We start from the raw sequence: 17996 nt of genomic DNA on the forward strand, positions 1-17996 counted from the left end.
ATCTACACATGCGATCTCGACAGTTTTTTCCCAAAGAAATTTTTAAATATATTAAAGTGAAATAAAAATTCTAAAAAATTGAATTTAAAGTAATTATTTTATAAAACCACGATGGTTAAATATTAACTATATCGTAAATTCTTAATATAGAGACAAACTATTTTTTTTTTTAACAATTCGTCTTTAGGTGTCATTCATCTCATAAAAACACGAAGATTTCATCTGATTTATTTTTTTTATAAATAAATTTTAAAAGTCAAAATGATAAATAAGATGAACATTTAAAACTACTTTTTTTTATATATATTAAATTTTTTATCATTGCGAGACAGTGATTAACTTTGGGGATTTATGGTCGGAGGACAATCATCATAGCTCTATTCAAACATTAGGAGCACGATGTTATTTTTAAAATTTAAGGGTCAAAATGAAAAATCTAATGAGCTGCCGTGTGAATTCAAATTTCCCCATAATTCTACATTGGCAATTACAACTAAAATTAATAAAATTGTAGATGTTTATGAGTTTTCTAAAATAAATTATTATTATTATTATTATTATTATTATTATTATTATATAAATTTAGATCTAATGAAAAGTTCTTAAATGTATTTATTATAATCATTAGTGATAGGGTGGAGAGACACGGGTCATGTGATAGGTTTAAGATTAAATCAACGCAGGAGTCAGGTGATGGATTTAGAATTCGATCAACATAATCAAAATTCAATCTATCGAACTGGTCCAACCTATCAACCTGTTGAGTCGATTTATCGACCTCCCGATGTGTTACTAGTTTGATCTCTCGATATGTGAAAGGACACAATAGTTATCCTAATGTAAAAAGACATAACTGTTATAATGACATCCTTTAGTAAAATATGTCTCTTAAATTTCTATCTATAAGTTATATTTTTGAGCTTGCTATATAAGATAAGAGGAGGAGACTCTCTAGATATATTTGATCTTATCCACTTTTTTTACTTAATTATTTATCATTTCTTTTTTATATTATTTGAGATTCCATGATAATTTAGATATAGAAGGAGATTTTATCTGATAATTTTTATAAGCCTTTAATGTGTGTTATTCTTTACATAATCAATCGTATCGAAAAAAAAGTGAAAAGACAAATTTTGATGTCATGCGAGATAGATTTCTACTGCCGCGTGAGTGAGATTTCTATAGTATCAATTATATTAAATAATTGTTGACATAACTTGAATTGCTTATATATTTAGACACTGTTTCCATTTGTTTGTCTTTTAGGATTTCAGTTATGTCAATTCCATGCCAAAATAAAACTTCCTTTGATGGATCATTTTAAAAAATAAAATAAAATGATACTAACATACTAGCTTTTCTTTTCAGCCTATAGAGAGTCCATTTATATCAAGGGCACTAAGGATTAGTTAGGTTAATTCCTTCTTAAAATGATATTAATATTCTTTAATACTATTTATTTCCCACCTAAAATTCTAAATTAGTCGAATACATCATAACAGCTATCATTTCATAGCTGCTACAACATGAAAAAAATTAAGATTAAAATTGTTCGGAGATTCTAGAAAAAACAATGACTCTGAAACTTGATCGTTATGGATTTTATTCCATAATTGATTGTAAATCTACAAACGAGTTTTGATATATTATACGTCTTGTTATTCATTTAATGTCAAAATTATGTTATTTCAAAATTTAAGATTTAACATTCACATTTTCGTAGTTACGAAATCATAATTATTACAATTGTATAGTAGTTACGATTTTATAGTTGTTACGAAACTAAACTACGACAATATAATGTTAAATTTTTTAACTTTGAGATATTATAAATTTTGATTTAGATTGTATCTTAACACATAATATATCAAATCAAATTCGTTTAAATTTATATTTAATCATGAGATAAAACGCATAATGATAAAGTTTCAAGCTAAGAAATGTGGTTTAAATCATTTTCAGAAGTTCTAAATAATTTTAATTAAAAAGGGCAACTTTTTGACTTTTACCTAAAATATTTTTAATATATTTTAATAATTATAACTGTTATAACTATGTGATAGTTCAATTGTAACAGTTATAAAATCATAACTATTAAAATTATATAGCATTGTTTCTTAATTACTCCAACGTGCTTATAATTAATTTAGAATTTAGACCCCAAAAAAATGAACAGTACTTTTTTTTGATAGAAAATAAATATAAGACATCCTTTACAATTTAATAAAAAAGGAGTGTAGTTTTTACTTTTACCTTATATCGATTACAACATAACAAGCGGTCAAAATGACCATAAAAAATCTCTAGTTGTTTAACATTTTAATTTATGATATAGTTAATTAAAACATTACGTCCTGTTAATTTCTGAAAATTGCCATTTAAAATTTGCAATAGCGAATTTTTATTTAGTATTCGTATATTTAGAATATTTATTCGTCATTTATGTTATAAAAAATCCAGTAGGCGAGGCTGGCGTGTAATTTAAGCTTAATTCTACTTTGAGATACTCCACTCGATGTCTGTTCCCGTACCGATCTCTGTCGGGTTGGCAGATGAGACCTTGGACCAACCTACCTACCTACCTACCAACCTGTGACCTTGCCTGCTATAAAATATAGATTTTTTAATTAAAAAAAATGAGGGGAGAGGGACTTTTATTTTTTTTTAAAATATTTTTTAATGATTCTATTCTATTTGATAAAATGTATTTGTTTTTTTAGAATACAGAAAAAATATATATTTTTCATATTTTCAGTTTAAAACTGACAAATTTGTGATTTTATATTTCCTCGTGTATTTTCAAAGTTTTGTGGAATGACAAGTCCTTTTATTAACTCGTTGGATGTGTTTTCTAACAACTCTGGAGATCAAAGGAGAGTTAAAAATAATGTTTAAACATAATTGAGTGGGTTATGATGAAACAGAATTATAGAAGAGAATAATGATTCGAATTTTAATGAAATTGAGATAATACTCTTTTTCGTCATGATCAATTATAATTTTTTAATTTATTTTTTTTATATATAATCGTAAGATTAATCATGTGAGATCGTTGAGACGAATTTCACTTTAGTAAAAAAGTGAAATTTGATTTATGAAAATAAAAGTAAATAAAAAAGATCGCTAACTGCCCACTTCAATGGAAATCACTTGCTGTTCATTCTTTCCAATCTTCGTATCCGTGCCTTCGTAGCCAAGTGCATGTTCGTCCCGGTGATGATCGAGCGCTGAAGGCGGATTTTGTAGGCCCGCGACATCCGCCGAGATCCGTCCCCTTCGCGAGCAAGAATCGCAGCACTGATCGAACTACTACCAGGCGAGATGAGCTGGAAGTCCCTCTTCCGCCCGCCGCCGGAGTTATCGATTACTGCGGCCAAGCTCGCCGGATCCTACCTCCGGAAAGGCGGCAAGCTCCCCGTTCTCGTCGTGGTCGTCTCCGTCTTCGTTTTTGCTGCCGTCATGTACGGCGAGGACATGCGGAGCTTGGCCGAGTACTCCTGGTGGCGCTACAAGGCCGTCTACGCTGCAGACTACATCCCCGGCGAGGTCTCCGTGCCGGAGACTTGCGACCTCTCCGACGGAGATTGGGTGTTTGATGAGAGTTATCCGCCGTACCGGGAGGACAGGTGCGAGTTTCTGTCGAAGCAGGTATCCTGCTTGCAGAATGGCCGGCCAGACTCCAAGTACCAGAAATGGCGGTGGCAGCCCAAGAACTGCTCCTTGCCTAGGTAAAGATCACATCTTCCGCCCTCCATGGCTCGATTAGAGCTGACGCAAAGTCCAATTCGTGTAACCCTAGATTCGACGCGAGGCGGATGCTGGAGTGGCTACGGGGGAAGCGGATGCTGTTCATCGGCGACTCGATTAACCGAAACCAGTGGGAATCGATGGTGTGCCTGATGCAGATGGTGGTGCCTCGGGGGAGGAGAAGCCGCATCGTCGACGGATCTCGCCTCATCTTCCCAATCAAGGTACTCCCGCCGATTAGGGTTTTTCCAGATCGAGTACCCCGATCCCTAATTTCTCATCTGCTCTGTAGGAGTACAGTGCTTCGATCGAGTTCTACTGGGCGCCGTTCCTGGTGGAGTCGAACTCCGACGCACCGGAGTTCCACAGTATCCCGGTAAGGATCATCAACCCCGACACGGTGGAGAAGCACGCGGTGCACTGGAAGGGAGCCGATGTTCTCGTCTTCAACTCTTACATCTGGTGGATGAACGATCCCCAGATGAAAGTGCTGTGAGTTAATTAGCAGCAGATTTGATTTGAGCTCAATCAGCTAGTACCACTCGTTCACTGTCAAAATTCCATCTTTGCGATTGCGAGCAGGCGTCCAGGAGGCAAGAATTGGACGGAGCACGACGAAGTTGGAAGAGAGGAAGCTTACGAGAGAGTGTTGCGGACCGTATTCGATTGGGTGGATCAAAGCCTCAACCCCAACACCTCCTCCGTATTCTTCATGAGCATGTCCCCTCTCCATGGCAGGTGATCATTCATCTCTTCATCGGAATTCCTCAACTCAAGCTTCTTCTCCGCAGCTAATCTTCTCGAACGCAGCGGCATGGACTGGGGCAACCCCGATGGGATCAAGTGTGCAAAGGAGACGGAGCCGATATGGAACATGACCGGAGTGCACGTCGGCACAGATATGAACCTTTGGGCATTGGCGAGGAAGGTGACGGGCTCGACAGTGCGCGTGCCGGTCACCTTCATCGACATCACGGCCATGTCGGAGCGCCGCAAGGACGCCCACACGTCGGTGTACACAATGCAGCAGGGGAAGATGCTGGCGCCGGAGCAAAAGGCGGACCCAGCCAAGTTTGCCGATTGCATCCATTGGTGTGTGCCAGGGCTGGCTGACACTTGGAACCAGCTTCTCTATGCCGAGCTCCTCTCCGGCCGGCCGCGCCAACGACAGTAAGGCTGTCATCTTTGATCGCCGGCAATGCTGGCGCCATTGCTTTTTGATCAGTGTCTCTATTCTTTTTCTGTTTCGCAAATGGGGGAAAGGAATTTTGCCAAGGTTTGTGCCACAAATGATCCTTGATCAACAATTGTTCAGAGTAGAACACCTTAAAATCCTTTTCCTCCGTTGTATTATCCAAAATTTATGTCCATGAAACCCAAAGAAAGTGAGATTGATCTTGAAAAGCTGGTGACATGCTTGAAAATAGCGTAGTGAACTCTTTCAACTGTATCGATCATACTCCTGTTAAATCCCATACAGGTAAATGTGGTGCTCAATCATATAAATGCAAATTGTTTTTTGAATAACACTAACTCTCGAACTAATTAAGCTACTTCAATTTAATAAGACTAAAAGGTTTATGGTCTAAATTCTAAATGTAAAGAGGAAAAAAGAAAGTTTGTCCACTTAAGAGGGATGTTGTAGTTTGTAGAGCTATGAACAAGCATTAGTAATCGAATAGAATAGCTTGCCATTGAACGTACGTTGTATTATTATTAAGTCCAAATCTTGGAGGACATGCGACTGTACTGAAGATATTTCCAAGTGGTCTTCAAGTTTACGTCCTCCCTAAATCCTAAACCACAAACCTTGACTATCATTGTTTAAATGGTTGAACATGATCACTCAAATATAGAGGTTTCATGACAAATATTTGGAAAAGAATGGCAAATTGATCGATATTGACGGTTCGAATGCAGTGTTAGTGTTGCAGTATTCATTTCCTTGTAGCAAGAAAAACTGAATATGTAAACATTTATATAATTTATTTATATAGTTATTAAAAACCTCTCATCAAAAGTGGCTGTAGTTTAGTGGTCAGAATTCCACGTTGTGGCCGTGGAGACCTGGGCTCGAATCCCAGCAGCCACATTTTTCCCATTTTTCCCCTCTTCCTATATTAGAACACGTTCCTTTTTTGTTAACAACAAATTTTAATTTTGATAGGACACATTATATATATATATAATATTTTGAAGTATACTGATATCTTGAATGTTATCACATAGAAGTGTTATTGGGGAGGATAATCAATATACTTATGTAGCTTATCCATTAAATCTTTTTGAAGAAAGTTTTGTTACTAATATATTTATTTCCATTGTGGATAATGTGTTTGGTTTCAAAGCCTTATGAGCTCTACGTTTGAAGGATCTACGAATTCTCACCTCCTATTCCAAAACTTTCTAAGACTCATCTCACGACATTCAAGTTGAAAGAGATAAGTTGAACAAATATGATCGTCCCCTATTAGGATGTACTAAATCAAATTTGAAATTATCTATAAAAAATTATGATAGAGTAGTTTATAAGTGTCTATATAGTTGGCTTGATTTTATCAAATATGATGAAAATCTGAACTCACAATCATTTATGTATTGAAGATACGATTTCCTATTTTATGTTGAAGTAATTTATAAAGCGTAAGATGAAACAAATAAAATTAAAGGACATTACTTAAATGCTACTGCAGGTATGTATTTGAAGGGAATTAGGAGTTCCTTTTTAAATTTTGACGTCAAAGTCAAGGAGGCGGTGTTTCACGTACGTTATATCAGACCCAACGGCATTCTTAATTCAAAACAAGAATAATAAAATCAAGTTCCTCTCGCACATTGTCAAAAAAAAATCCTTATTACGATGCATGCTCAACAACTGCCATTTTTTATAGTATATTTTTACAGAATCCAAATGTATAATTAATCCACGGAACAATAACCAATTAACACGTATCGATCGACAATGCGAAAAGTCAAGAAGATCGGAATAGTTTTAACAACAACTATATATATATATACCACTGCAACAACAAAAAAGAAACCATACTTCTTTTATTGCCATAAATCAGATTGTTGGATCTAAACAGACGCCATCATCCAATACAACATCAGAAAACAAGGCCACCAACTAACATGGATGCCACTGTAACTGTTAAGTTATCATCCAACTCTGTGCTAACTGGCAGCGATTCAACAATTGCAGCAGCAAGAGACACAACCAAGAATCCCATGACCATGCTCCAGCTCTCTTCGATAAATCCAAAGGTGTGGAAGTAATGCATGAATCTAGTTCATGAGCAGTTTCAGCAATCCACAAAGGCTCAGGTTCTCAATTTAATTACACACACATCAGAAAATATTAATTGCAAGGAAATTAAGGAAGCATACATACATACCCGACTGAGGTCACAAAGCCTGCCAAGAAATTCGCAATGCTACCCGCGAAGGATTTGCTAGGGTTGTAAGGAAGTTTAGCCTTTCCAAGTCGCCTTCCTACGATGTCGGCCACACCTGATCGATGGCACATGAATGTTGTTGGCCAGCTCAAATTCATTAAGTTGTTCATTTTGATGAAAGATTAGCCAAATATGTACCATCTCCAGCACACAAGTTGCAGATTGCAGCTACTGCAATGGGAGATGTCCTCCAGAATACTGCTGTAGAGAATGTTAAAGTGCAGGCGTAATACAGTGGACCCTTCAGAAGTTCCCTAAGGAACAAACTCAGAAGATTGAGAAGAGTTTTGAAAGACCAAAATTAAAAAAATGCTAGTTTTATTCAGCAACAATTATCATCTCTGATGAGTGGTTATAATTAAAGTGTTATATATCAAAAGCACTGGAACCTGTAGTCTCCATATCTGCTCATCGACTTGACTGTAGCTTCATTTTTGGATATTCCAAGACCCAAAAGAAGCATCCTGAAAATGTTAATTCCTGGTGAGAATGCTGCAAGAAATGGTGCCTGAGTTCCTGAGCTGCAGCCAGTAGAAGTGGATCAATCTAAAGAGGAAAATAATCAATTTGTATGGGACTACTGTATCGAACTCTAGAATACCTGAAAAGAGGCCAGCAGAGCATGGTAACCAATCCTGCACTTATATGGACAAGCTTCCTGCCCAGTTTCTAACACAAAAGGAATTTGTTAGTTTAAGTTATTTGTTTTAAACGATTGAAGGTTTAATTTTTCAGTATGAACTTTAATATCTGAGTTTAAAGTAGACACTGTGGCCCGCCGTGTCTCAGGAGATCTTACTTGCAGATCGCATAGCGCTAGAACTCAGAGGAATTCAGTAAATTTCCCACGAATTTTAATGGAATTTGGCAATCAAACAGTAAATAACTATACTCGTAAAAAGAAATCTCATCAATTTGACGAGGCGATCGAGAGAATAGGATCGCCGAGCTGACCTGTTCAAAGACGCCTCTTTTAGCCAGCACCTCCCAGAACCGAAGGAGGAGGAGGAGAGCAGCGGTCGCCGCAGCTGCCGCTCCCAAATCGTGGACGAGTGTGCTCTCAAGTAATACGGGAGCAGCCATAGCGCGGCGGCGGCCGGGAGAAAGCTTGGAAAAATCAAATGCGGGCGGCGGAGGAGCAAGTGCCAGCGCGGCCGTATCCGGCGGATATAAACGACCAGCTCTGGGTTACCAAACAACATTATAACGGCATGTCGCCGAATCGGTTCATTGTAACTATAACTGCTACAAAGCACTGTAGCGGTCATCGTGACCTCTTTGAAATCATTTTTAAATTTCACTGCGAAAATTAAACAAAAATATAAATTCCCATTTTATAAAATTTTATGACTACGTAAAACAGTTAGGTCAAAATCAACTTGTGGGACAGAGTGAAGGACGATCGAAAGAACCAATAAATAATGCCGTATAATTAAGAGATAAATTTTAAAAATTATTATTAAATCGGTAAGAGCATCTGCAACGCTAAAGACGTTATAACACTTCCATCTCATCAAAATGCTGGGGTCCACTGCCACATCTGCATTATAACATGTTACATTTTTCACCCCACAACACATTTAACGTTAATACGAGTCTCAATTGTCGTGGTCGATCAGCCGGTCGACCACCACATGTGGTGGTCGATTAGCTGGTCGACCACCATGTGTGGTTCATATCTTTTCCCTTGCAAGCCTTCTAGGTTGTGTGGTCTCCTATTCATATCTCATATATACTCATCCAAGCTATTCCATATACCCATCCAAGAAGATAAAACATATCCATATATCTATGAAATCGAATCAAATTGACATGTAATTATAAAATTGAAATACAATAATAACTTATAATAAACCACATATAAAATACTAAATCACAGATTATTATTGTATTGCTCCCAAATATGCTCAACTAAGTCGGCGCGAAGTTGGTGATGAACTTGAGTGTCACGTAGCTCAGAATTTGTCCAAAGATAATCCTGAAATCCTCGATTTGAGCCATGAATAGGCTGGACGCGGTTCATATGGACTTCGAGCTCCAAAACCTTGGAAATTTTGAAGATTTTGTGGAGGAAATGACATATTTGAAAATGGATATGGGTATTGATAATTTGGTGGAATTTGAGGATTTTGGGGATTTTGGGTTGGATGCGGTTCATATGGACTTCGAGCTCCAAAATCTCTATTATTTTCATCCATTTCGAATGGGACTGAAGAGAAAAATTTAGAGAATAGAATTGCAGAGTGAGTTGGAATGAAACAGATTAGATATTTATAGACAAAATAGAACCGTTAAAATAGCCGTTATATAAAATCCAACGGCTATAACGGCTATTTTCTGAAATCCAACGGCTCAATCCACAAATCCAACGGCTATAACGGCTATTTTCTGAAATCCAACGGCTCAATCCACAAATCCAACGGCTAAAGGGTCAACCACCATGTGGTGGTCGACCAGCTGATCGACTACCTCCTACCGCAGAACTACGTAAAAAATTTTAATATTAAAATAAAAATTAATTTAATAAATTAAAAATTAATTTAATATATCAATGGAGCCCACCACATTCGTTAAAACGCGTTCAAGACTCTGAACGCGTTAAAAACTTTTAACGCACCGCAATGCGGCCGCCATTCATCTGAGGCGTTATAACACCTTTTGAACGCCTTTTAACACGGCGTTGCAGATGCGAATTAATTAAGAAGAGGCAAGCAAGGCCACCACCCGCCCCGGTCCGCCCGCTAATTGCTAATATTAAAGTACAAACGTTCAAAATAAATATTGTTTTTTAATCGAAAATAGTATTAAAGTTTATATTCATGTGCGCCATGCAAATGCCCTTCTTTACTAGAGTTTGTTGAACTCGAAATTGTGTATATTTATTTATTATTGCTTGCCAAATACTAAAATATTTAATTTTAAATTTGAATTTGATTTTATTCGAATTGGATTTCATTTGAAATTTATTTGAAAAGGGCCTTAAAATAATGGGGGTTTTGAAAATTTTGAAAATTGATTTTAAATAGATTTATATTTAAGTTTCAAAATATCAATAAAAACTCAACTGCATTATTTTTTTTCAATTAAAAAATCTACCAAAATAGAAATAACTTGATTAAATTTAAGGATTTTCTACTTATCTTCTATCAATTTATAATTAATCTAATTTTAAAGGAATAGAGTAGATGTGTCATTATTAACAATACATTGATACGAAGGCTCCAGTGTTATGATTATTGCTAATACACTTATCGTAAACTTTCTAATTTCAATATTAATTATTTTTAATGAAGATCGACTAAATATATGGAAGAAAAAGAAAAGATAGGTGACTTAGATAAGGAATCAAGAGTTGTCTTTAACTAATAAAGAAAATTAATTATACCTAAGATTTTAGATTAATAATTTATACCAGCTTTCTAGAAGGAATCAGTGTGCAAAAATTTATTTAAATTCATTTCTTTCGTCTAAGTATATATTCCTTTATAATCCACAATTAACCAAATTAAGTAGAATATTAATTATATTTTAAAATTTTTAAAATATTATTATTTGTTTGAAGTAGGTTAAAGTATGAAATCTAAATTTAATTACAGAAGATTACGAACAAGTATTTTTAACATTTCAATTTCTCCCAAAGATAAAAAACCATTACTGATTAACATTAAACAACAGATACAATAACATATTAAAGTGCTAATAATAAAAAAATCAAATTATTATAAACACCAGGACTTTCTGAAAATACGCAAAACCACCTGAGTCATCGATATCTGAACTCGGGCACCCAACCCGCAACCCGTTAAATTGAGTATTCACAGATATCGTATTGTTAAAAAGAATCCATTGTCGCCCATAGAATTAGGAGGAAAAGTGCTCCAAACTACAACATATGCCAGCCAAACCAGTGGCACGTTTACTGCCATAGAAATACAATTTTGTACAGTTTGCATATTCAAAGGGAAAACTAAGAGATCATAATCTGGAAGATACAGATTGCACTAGAGGTACAAACTTTCGATAGTTAGCTTTGAAATAATGAGATGGAGGGTGGTCAGGCTTTCTTTTCCAAAACTCGATATCGCCTATGGTCCTGCAATATAAAAGCAAGATACGATGAGGATGTAACCTCAATCATTGACCACGCAGGGGTACAATTTAAGATAGCAATTTGAAAATATAAACTGTGACCTTCCTTATCAAATCCAAACATAATTTAAATCTACTCAAATCCACTTTCGATAACAAGTTTGAAAGTTGTTGGGTGAACACCGGTTGTAAACAAAATAATACACTTCAAATTTCAAATGCAGACTAACATTGTCAGCACCTTCTTTATACAGCACAAACTTGGATACAAAACCAATAGTATTTTGAATGACTGAAGATTACCAGCTTTTAAGATACCGTCAATAGAAAATATATGAACAATAGGAGTGAGGCTATTACAAGGGGCATAGTTATGCATAACCATAAAAAGGATTGAAAGAACTGATTCTTGTAAAAACTAAATTGAATGAATCTTTAGTATGCTTTAACTAAGCTAAAGATTATCAATAACAATAACTAACTGATAGATACATATCAGCATATGTAGTGAACCATATTTTTATCAAAAAAAAACTATATATTTACGCAAACACATTGGGAAGCGGTGGAGAAGCAAGTTATAATTGGCATATAGGCATGCATCTGTTGGATGTGAATACTACCTCAAGCACGCTGGGTAAGATTTATCAAGATAACTTTTAATCTATTCAAAAAACATCCTTCTATTACAATTTTAATCTCAATTTAATTTTTTTAGGGGACTGAATTGTGATTCTGAAATTTCAAGAATATTTCTGTAAGAGACTGAATATGAAAAAAGAGAGAAGTCAGACACATCTCATAAAATATACAAGTTCATAAGTAACACATACATATCAAATTAATGCAGGTATTGATATCACAAAATTTCCACACATTCACTATATCAAACTAATCATCCTAAGCAATTCATAATCCTATATAAAACCATTTTACATATGAACCTAAGAAATTTATTACATAAAATCCACAACATAAAGAACCTTTTACATTTGACCCAAGCAATTAATAGTTTTTTTTTTGGTTTATATGGATTGAATAGATTAAAAAAATCGGTATCAAGACTTTGAGATATTCGGGAAAGATATTGCATAATATGCATGAGGACCAACAGCAGATGGAACATGGTTCTTCACTGTATAAGCATATACAAAGCAGCATACCATACTGTTTTAAATAATAAAGGCACATATGAGAATATCACCTCGGGTAGGATTTTGCAAGCTTTTTTTGCATTTATCTATGAGTGTACATCTGCTGGATGTCATATTGACTTAAAGGAGCAACTGCAGGTCCAAACTGAGAATTGGCATCAGCAGCAAATGGCTGGACCTAAGAAGCAACAAGTGAGGTGTATGTTAGCCTTCTATTGTGATAGACAATAACTGAAAATTAAACTTGCCAAGGTTATCATATAATAACAGTAAATGCAGTTTTATGGAATAAAAATGCAACTTTTTAGAAATAAATGACTTTAAATGCCACTGATGATGAACGATATTAAAGAGCACAAGGTTAACCATAAAAGTTATCATATAAATTTATATGGTGAAATGAAAAAACCCAAAAGATAAACCTGATGGAAAGGATAAGTTCCTGCATATGAAGTTGCTGCATACATAGTCTCAGGAGTCCCATAAGCTCCAGCATATCCAAGACCTGTAAAACATAGCTTGAATACCAGCTAAAGTTTCTACAGTTCTACTTACTATTATAAACTGAAGAACAATTTCAAGCATAAGGAATCAGAAGCAACGCCCAGTAGAGTAGAAGAAATGGAAGAAGAATATAGATGGAAGCAGAGAATAAGAAATTTAAGAAAAATGTCTACTGCAAGAGATCAACCATGTAAGAGTACCTGAGTTAGCTGCAGCTGCATCTGCCCGTGCTCTCTTTTCTATGTTTGCAAGTTCAGCACGTAATTTTTCAACTTCATGAACCATTGAAATCATATTGTTCTCCATTATCTGGCTCTGACCAAGGTTATCAGCATGAGCCTTCTTCTCAAATTCTATTGCAGCCCTATGCAGAATCAAAAGCTAAATAAGAGAATCAGCAACTACAAATTTAAAATGATAAAAAACCATTGGTACTCAAATAACATATTGGCTATGGCTATTCAACATTGTTTTAAAACGTGGTCAAATGTGTACATGCAGCATATGCTTTTCCAAATTTCATAAGAAACTATAGTTGTTGAGGAAAACAGGCAAAAAGAAAATAATAAATTCAGACAAGCATACAATCCTAACCCTATTGATTAACTATAGTGGAAGAAAGGAGAGAGGCAAAAGAAGTAAAAAGGAGCATAACAAATTTGGACAATCCTAACACCAAGAAATATAGTAGCACTATAAGCTACACAATGGCGTCACAAAAGGATTTTGGTCCAAGATACATTTGACAACATAATATAAACAATTTTCCACATGCATTATAATCCGCATGTTTGCTTCTACGCATTTGTCCATTTTGATGATTAATATTGCTGCTCAATCTAATTCAATGATGGTTGATGTTGTTGTTAAATCATAAAAAATAGGTACCATTTTAGAGTTTTGATGCATATCAAGCATCCATTACTGTCTAAATAAAACATCAGATCATTCAACAGGAATTCAGCAGTTGATCTTCATGCAATGCCCAGGTTATACTGTCTTTCTAGAAATTGAGGGCAACTAGTCTTCCAAATAGTAAAATCTAGTAGAACAAAAGTATTCTTTCAGGAAACATATACTTTTGTAATCATGTTTTTAAAAGCCTCTGCTTGGACCACATATGTGACCAACTAAATGAATTTTAAAAGAGAATGCTTATAGGATATTTGGTTTGCATATGCACATCCAAAAACATCATATTTGGTTCATTTGAACCAATTTAGATTTTAGAATTTAGATTAAACCAAATTGATTTGAAATCCTAAGCTACAATATTTGAGAGGCAGTTTGTAACTTGTAAATATTATCTCAGACATTTATTTTGTACGTTATAGATACTTTAGATATTAAATATATTCATTTTTTGAATTTTTTTTATCAATACCGATATTATTGGATGTACCAATTGATATCTAAGTTTTTAGAATGACCAATAAGGCTATCATATGACAATCATGATATATATATATTATTGGTCATTCTAAAAATTATATATATATATATATATATATATATATATATATATATATATATATAAATATATAAAACTCATATAACATTAATGATTAAATATAAATTTAATAATATTATCATTTCTACTATTAAACATGTAAATATGATTAATGAATAATAATGTAAATCATTTTAACATATTTATAATTTTTATCTAACGCTTATTATTCATGGTTTGATATGATTGATTTGATAATTCTTCAAAACAATTCACAAGACAAACCTCAATTTGAAATCTTGGGTCAATCCATTTGGGATGGACAAAGCTTGAAAACTATGATATACACACACTCATATGTTGCACAAATGACATTGTATTATTTTTGATGAGTTGGTAAATAGATGATATTGTACGTATGATATACATTATTATCCATATAAATTTCTCAACAAAAGAAACAATTATTAATTTTTAAGTTTGTGATGCTCTATGGATTGTGGAATACACGAGCAAATTGTTAATATTGATTATCACCATTAACATATCAGATGTTGCATTGAGTTTGACCCTCAGAGACAGGAGGGACTTTATTTGTCTCCAGTATTCTTGATGCAGTTCATAGACCAAGAAGGGAAACAGTTCCTATTAAGCATGGCATATATTGTACGTCTTAAATCAAATATTAGTAAGAATAAGAATAATTTACATGTAAAGGAATGCGGTTATCTGCAGTAATATTCGGAAAAGAGAAACTGAAGCTTTCACAATTAACGCACCTGCCCTTTTGGATTTCCTTGCGCATGACCTCTATCTCACTTTTGATAGTCCCGACTTCTTTGTGGTTCGATTGAGCTCTAGCCAGCTCTCCCTTTAGCGATTGCAGATTCTGGCCGAGCTCTTCCTTCTCAGCACTGAACGCCCGGATGTCGGACTGCACCTGAGCCATATCGGCGCGCATCCCGTCGATCAGACGCACCTCCGCCTCGGCCTTGCACAAACGCTCGAAGATTTCACGGACCTCAGCGTCTGTCTTGGCCTTGGACTCCGCAACAACAGCCGCGGCGACGCGGAGCTCGTGTTGGGAGGCGTCGAGGTCCCGTTTCAGCGACACGTGGGAGGATGCGAGCTCCTCGTTGTCATTGATGAGGAGATGGATGTCACGGAGCTGCGCAGCGAGCCTCTCCTCGAGGGCGATCACGGCGTGGCGACGGGACACGAGCGGGTCGTCGACGTGTCGAAGGAGCGCAACAGGCGGCGGGGCGCGTCCCAAGACCCGCGGAAGAGGCTCAGGGAGCGGCAGTAAGTGTGCGGGGCGGCCCCTTTCCGCCATTGAAAGATGGAGTGAGATTGATCTCACTAGGGTTTCGAGGAAGGTAGAAGAGTAAAAGATGACAGTGGCACTATATCAGGCCTTGAAGGCCTTTTTATATGGGCTTCAGTCAGGCCTGCAAACTGGCCTGCTTGATTATTAAATCATATTTTAAAAGAACCGATTTATTTACCGTAAACCCTTTTTACACAACGTAAATTCAATGACATCATTTAAAATAATTTTAATCAAAATTATTTTAAAATAATTTTGAAAATTACAGGTGGAGTGTTATTTTTATAACTTTTAAAATAAAGGATATCCTTTTAATTTTCTACCAATAAGATAATAATAATAAAATTAAAAGAGATTTTGTTTTAAAAAACAAAAGACCGAGGGGTAAAATGAAATTCACACTAATTTATTTATTTATTTAACTCCCACGGTGTTGCCGAAACCACGGCAACCTGTAAATGCTAAGACTCGAATTCCTTGCTTTCCATCTCCTTAGTCAGCGTGCGTGTCCCCGGATTACACTCCCTGAAACAAAAAGGCAGCAGTTGGCCTGCGGTTTTTGGTCATCGTTCACGGGTTCCAACCAAAACCATGGGGCTCCTTACTAGCTATATACCCACCACCCCCTCCACCTCACTCTTCAAACCTCACTGAAAGTACCAGGAAGAAGAAGAAGAAGTAGATGAAGATGATCTCCTTGCAGGAATGGGTCGCCGAGCACAAGCTCACAAGCATCGGTAGCCATCACCTTCCCCTGCTCCATCACTCTGTTTTCCGGTTCCTTCCTCGCCGAGATCAACTAATCCCGTAGAGTTTGTGTTTGTGATTGATTAAGGTGCTGTTTGGGCTTCGGCGCTGGGGACGTCGATGGCGGTGGCCCGCTGGAGGACGCCCATGGTGAAGACCAGCCTCCGGCTCATCCACGCCAGGTACTCGTTAATTTGCCTTCGAATTGCATGCAGTCAGATGGGCGGGGCTGATTGCTTGGTTAATTACACGCAGGATGCACGCGCAGGCGCTGGCGCTGGCGGTGCTGTCGGGGGCGGCGCTGCTGCACCACTACGACGTCGCCGGGGAAGACCGCAGAGCGGCCGCGGCGGCGATGGATGATGGCGAAAATGTCGACACCCCCAGTCCATTTGCTTAGTTGAGGAAGGACGGGCATAAATAAAACGGTCTAGTGTCGCTGGCCTCTAATATGAACTGTATACCGATGAAGTTTCTGAGCCATTAAATGCTCTATTAATGCTAGTTTCTTGGTTGAATCGATCGAGTTTTTAAAAGAAAAAACAAGCCAAATTTTCAATTCGATCGAGCTGAATGATCATTTCATTGGATACTGAAATAATGAGCCCACTGTTTGAGCACTCGGAATGGCCATTTTGCCTCAAGGCGAGGATTTCAACTCAAAAAAATAATAATAATAATAAATCTCAGTCAATTTCATGGACTCAATTTTTGAGGGTGGTCGGTCCGATCCCACGGAAGTTTTCCATCGACCATCAAGGTAAATCGGGAAGCGCATACGACGGTCAATCCAGATGTCTAACATCATCCCCATTTGGAAAAAAATTCGGGCAAATACGCCATAGCTGGGGATCGAACTGCAGGTCCCTGAATCACAATCCGAATATTCTACCATTGCACCATTGCCCCGGAGACAAGGATTTCAACTCAAAAGTGTTATTCAAAGTCGCCATCGTACATTCAATTAATAACCGAGGACGGGAAAAGGGCATCCTATGCACGCCGCGTCCTCTTCAGGATTCTCTTACAAATTACAATAGTGCGATTTGGTGGGCATTAACTTTTGATAGTGGACGCTTAATTAATAGAGAAAATTTAAATATATTAAAAAAAGTTATTAAATACATCACCATTCCAACAATAATAATAATAATATATCGTTATTCGTACCCATCGCTTCGCATTCTCTACCGCCGTTTCTCGTATGCGGAGAATGGAATTTTGATGGCCACGTGGCGTTGGAATCTACTTATGATCCGGATTCGACTCAAACTATCACCGACTTTACTGAATTTAATTAATTAAAATATTAAAGGATTTTTTAATCTGATTAAATAATTAAATAATAAATATGAAGACTGATTAAATAATTAAATAATAAATATGAAGACTTTTGGATATGAGTATTGATGTAGCGGATTCTAAGTAATCTTACGTGGTAGTGAAGGTCGAAAGACAGGTTAATGTGGTAAGTGAGAGGGTCAACAGTCAATCTTAGGTGGATTGGCTCGACCCTCCCG

The 17996-nt window shown here is 36.3% G+C and overlaps 4 protein-coding genes and 1 non-coding gene across 6 annotated transcripts; 3 read left to right on the forward strand and 2 right to left on the reverse strand.

Annotated features, from left to right (window-relative positions):
• Positions 1–3168: 3168 nt before the first annotated feature.
• Positions 3169–5154, forward strand: LOC141843918 (protein trichome birefringence-like 28). The gene is made up of 5 exons (XM_074731940.1): positions 3169–3731; positions 3803–3974; positions 4043–4242; positions 4333–4488; positions 4561–5154. Exons 1-5 carry the CDS (start codon positions 3325–3327, stop codon positions 4922–4924), a joined length of 1299 nt encoding a protein of 432 aa, XP_074588041.1. The 5' UTR covers positions 3169–3324; the 3' UTR covers positions 4925–5154.
• Positions 5155–5770: 616 nt separating this feature from the next.
• On the forward strand, positions 5771–5842 carry TRNAH-GUG (transfer RNA histidin (anticodon GUG)). The gene has a single exon. It is a non-coding gene; the product is annotated as a tRNA-His (tRNA).
• Positions 5843–6780: 938 nt separating this feature from the next.
• Positions 6781–8349, reverse strand: LOC141843317 (putative phytol kinase 2, chloroplastic). Its single transcript, XM_074731389.1, has 6 exons — positions 8160–8349; positions 7807–7874; positions 7595–7726; positions 7344–7459; positions 7146–7260; positions 6781–7035 (listed from the first exon to the last, which is right to left on the reverse strand). The coding sequence occupies exons 1-6, from the start codon at positions 8286–8288 to the stop codon at positions 6858–6860; spliced, it is 738 nt and encodes a 245-aa protein (XP_074587490.1). The 5' UTR covers positions 8289–8349; the 3' UTR covers positions 6781–6857.
• A 2626-nt stretch (positions 8350–10975) lies between these two features.
• Positions 10976–15769, reverse strand: LOC141841670 (protein FLX-like 1). 2 transcript variants are annotated; one of them, XM_074729862.1, is made up of 5 exons: positions 15182–15769; positions 13153–13316; positions 12871–12953; positions 12499–12620; positions 10976–11298 (listed from the first exon to the last, which is right to left on the reverse strand). In XM_074729862.1, exons 1-4 carry the CDS (start codon positions 15733–15735, stop codon positions 12531–12533), a joined length of 891 nt encoding a protein of 296 aa, XP_074585963.1. In that variant the 5' UTR covers positions 15736–15769; the 3' UTR covers positions 10976–11298; positions 12499–12530. The 2 variants fall into 2 exon arrangements, with proteins under 2 accessions (XP_074585963.1, XP_074585956.1); XM_074729855.1 differs by having other exon boundaries at positions 12499–12626.
• Positions 15770–16381: 612 nt separating this feature from the next.
• LOC141831133 (uncharacterized) lies at positions 16382–16998 on the forward strand. Its single transcript, XM_074718584.1, has 3 exons — positions 16382–16466; positions 16565–16658; positions 16732–16998. Exons 1-3 carry the CDS (start codon positions 16412–16414, stop codon positions 16874–16876), a joined length of 294 nt encoding a protein of 97 aa, XP_074574685.1. The 5' UTR covers positions 16382–16411; the 3' UTR covers positions 16877–16998.
• The last annotated feature ends 998 nt before the right edge of the window (positions 16999–17996 follow it).

The sequence above is a fragment of the Curcuma longa genome, chromosome 1, assembly GCF_044706935.1.
Source record: "Curcuma longa cultivar G26 ecotype Majalengka, Jawa Barat chromosome 1, ITB_CL_G26_1.1, whole genome shotgun sequence".
Taxonomy (NCBI): domain Eukaryota; kingdom Viridiplantae; phylum Streptophyta; class Magnoliopsida; order Zingiberales; family Zingiberaceae; genus Curcuma; species Curcuma longa.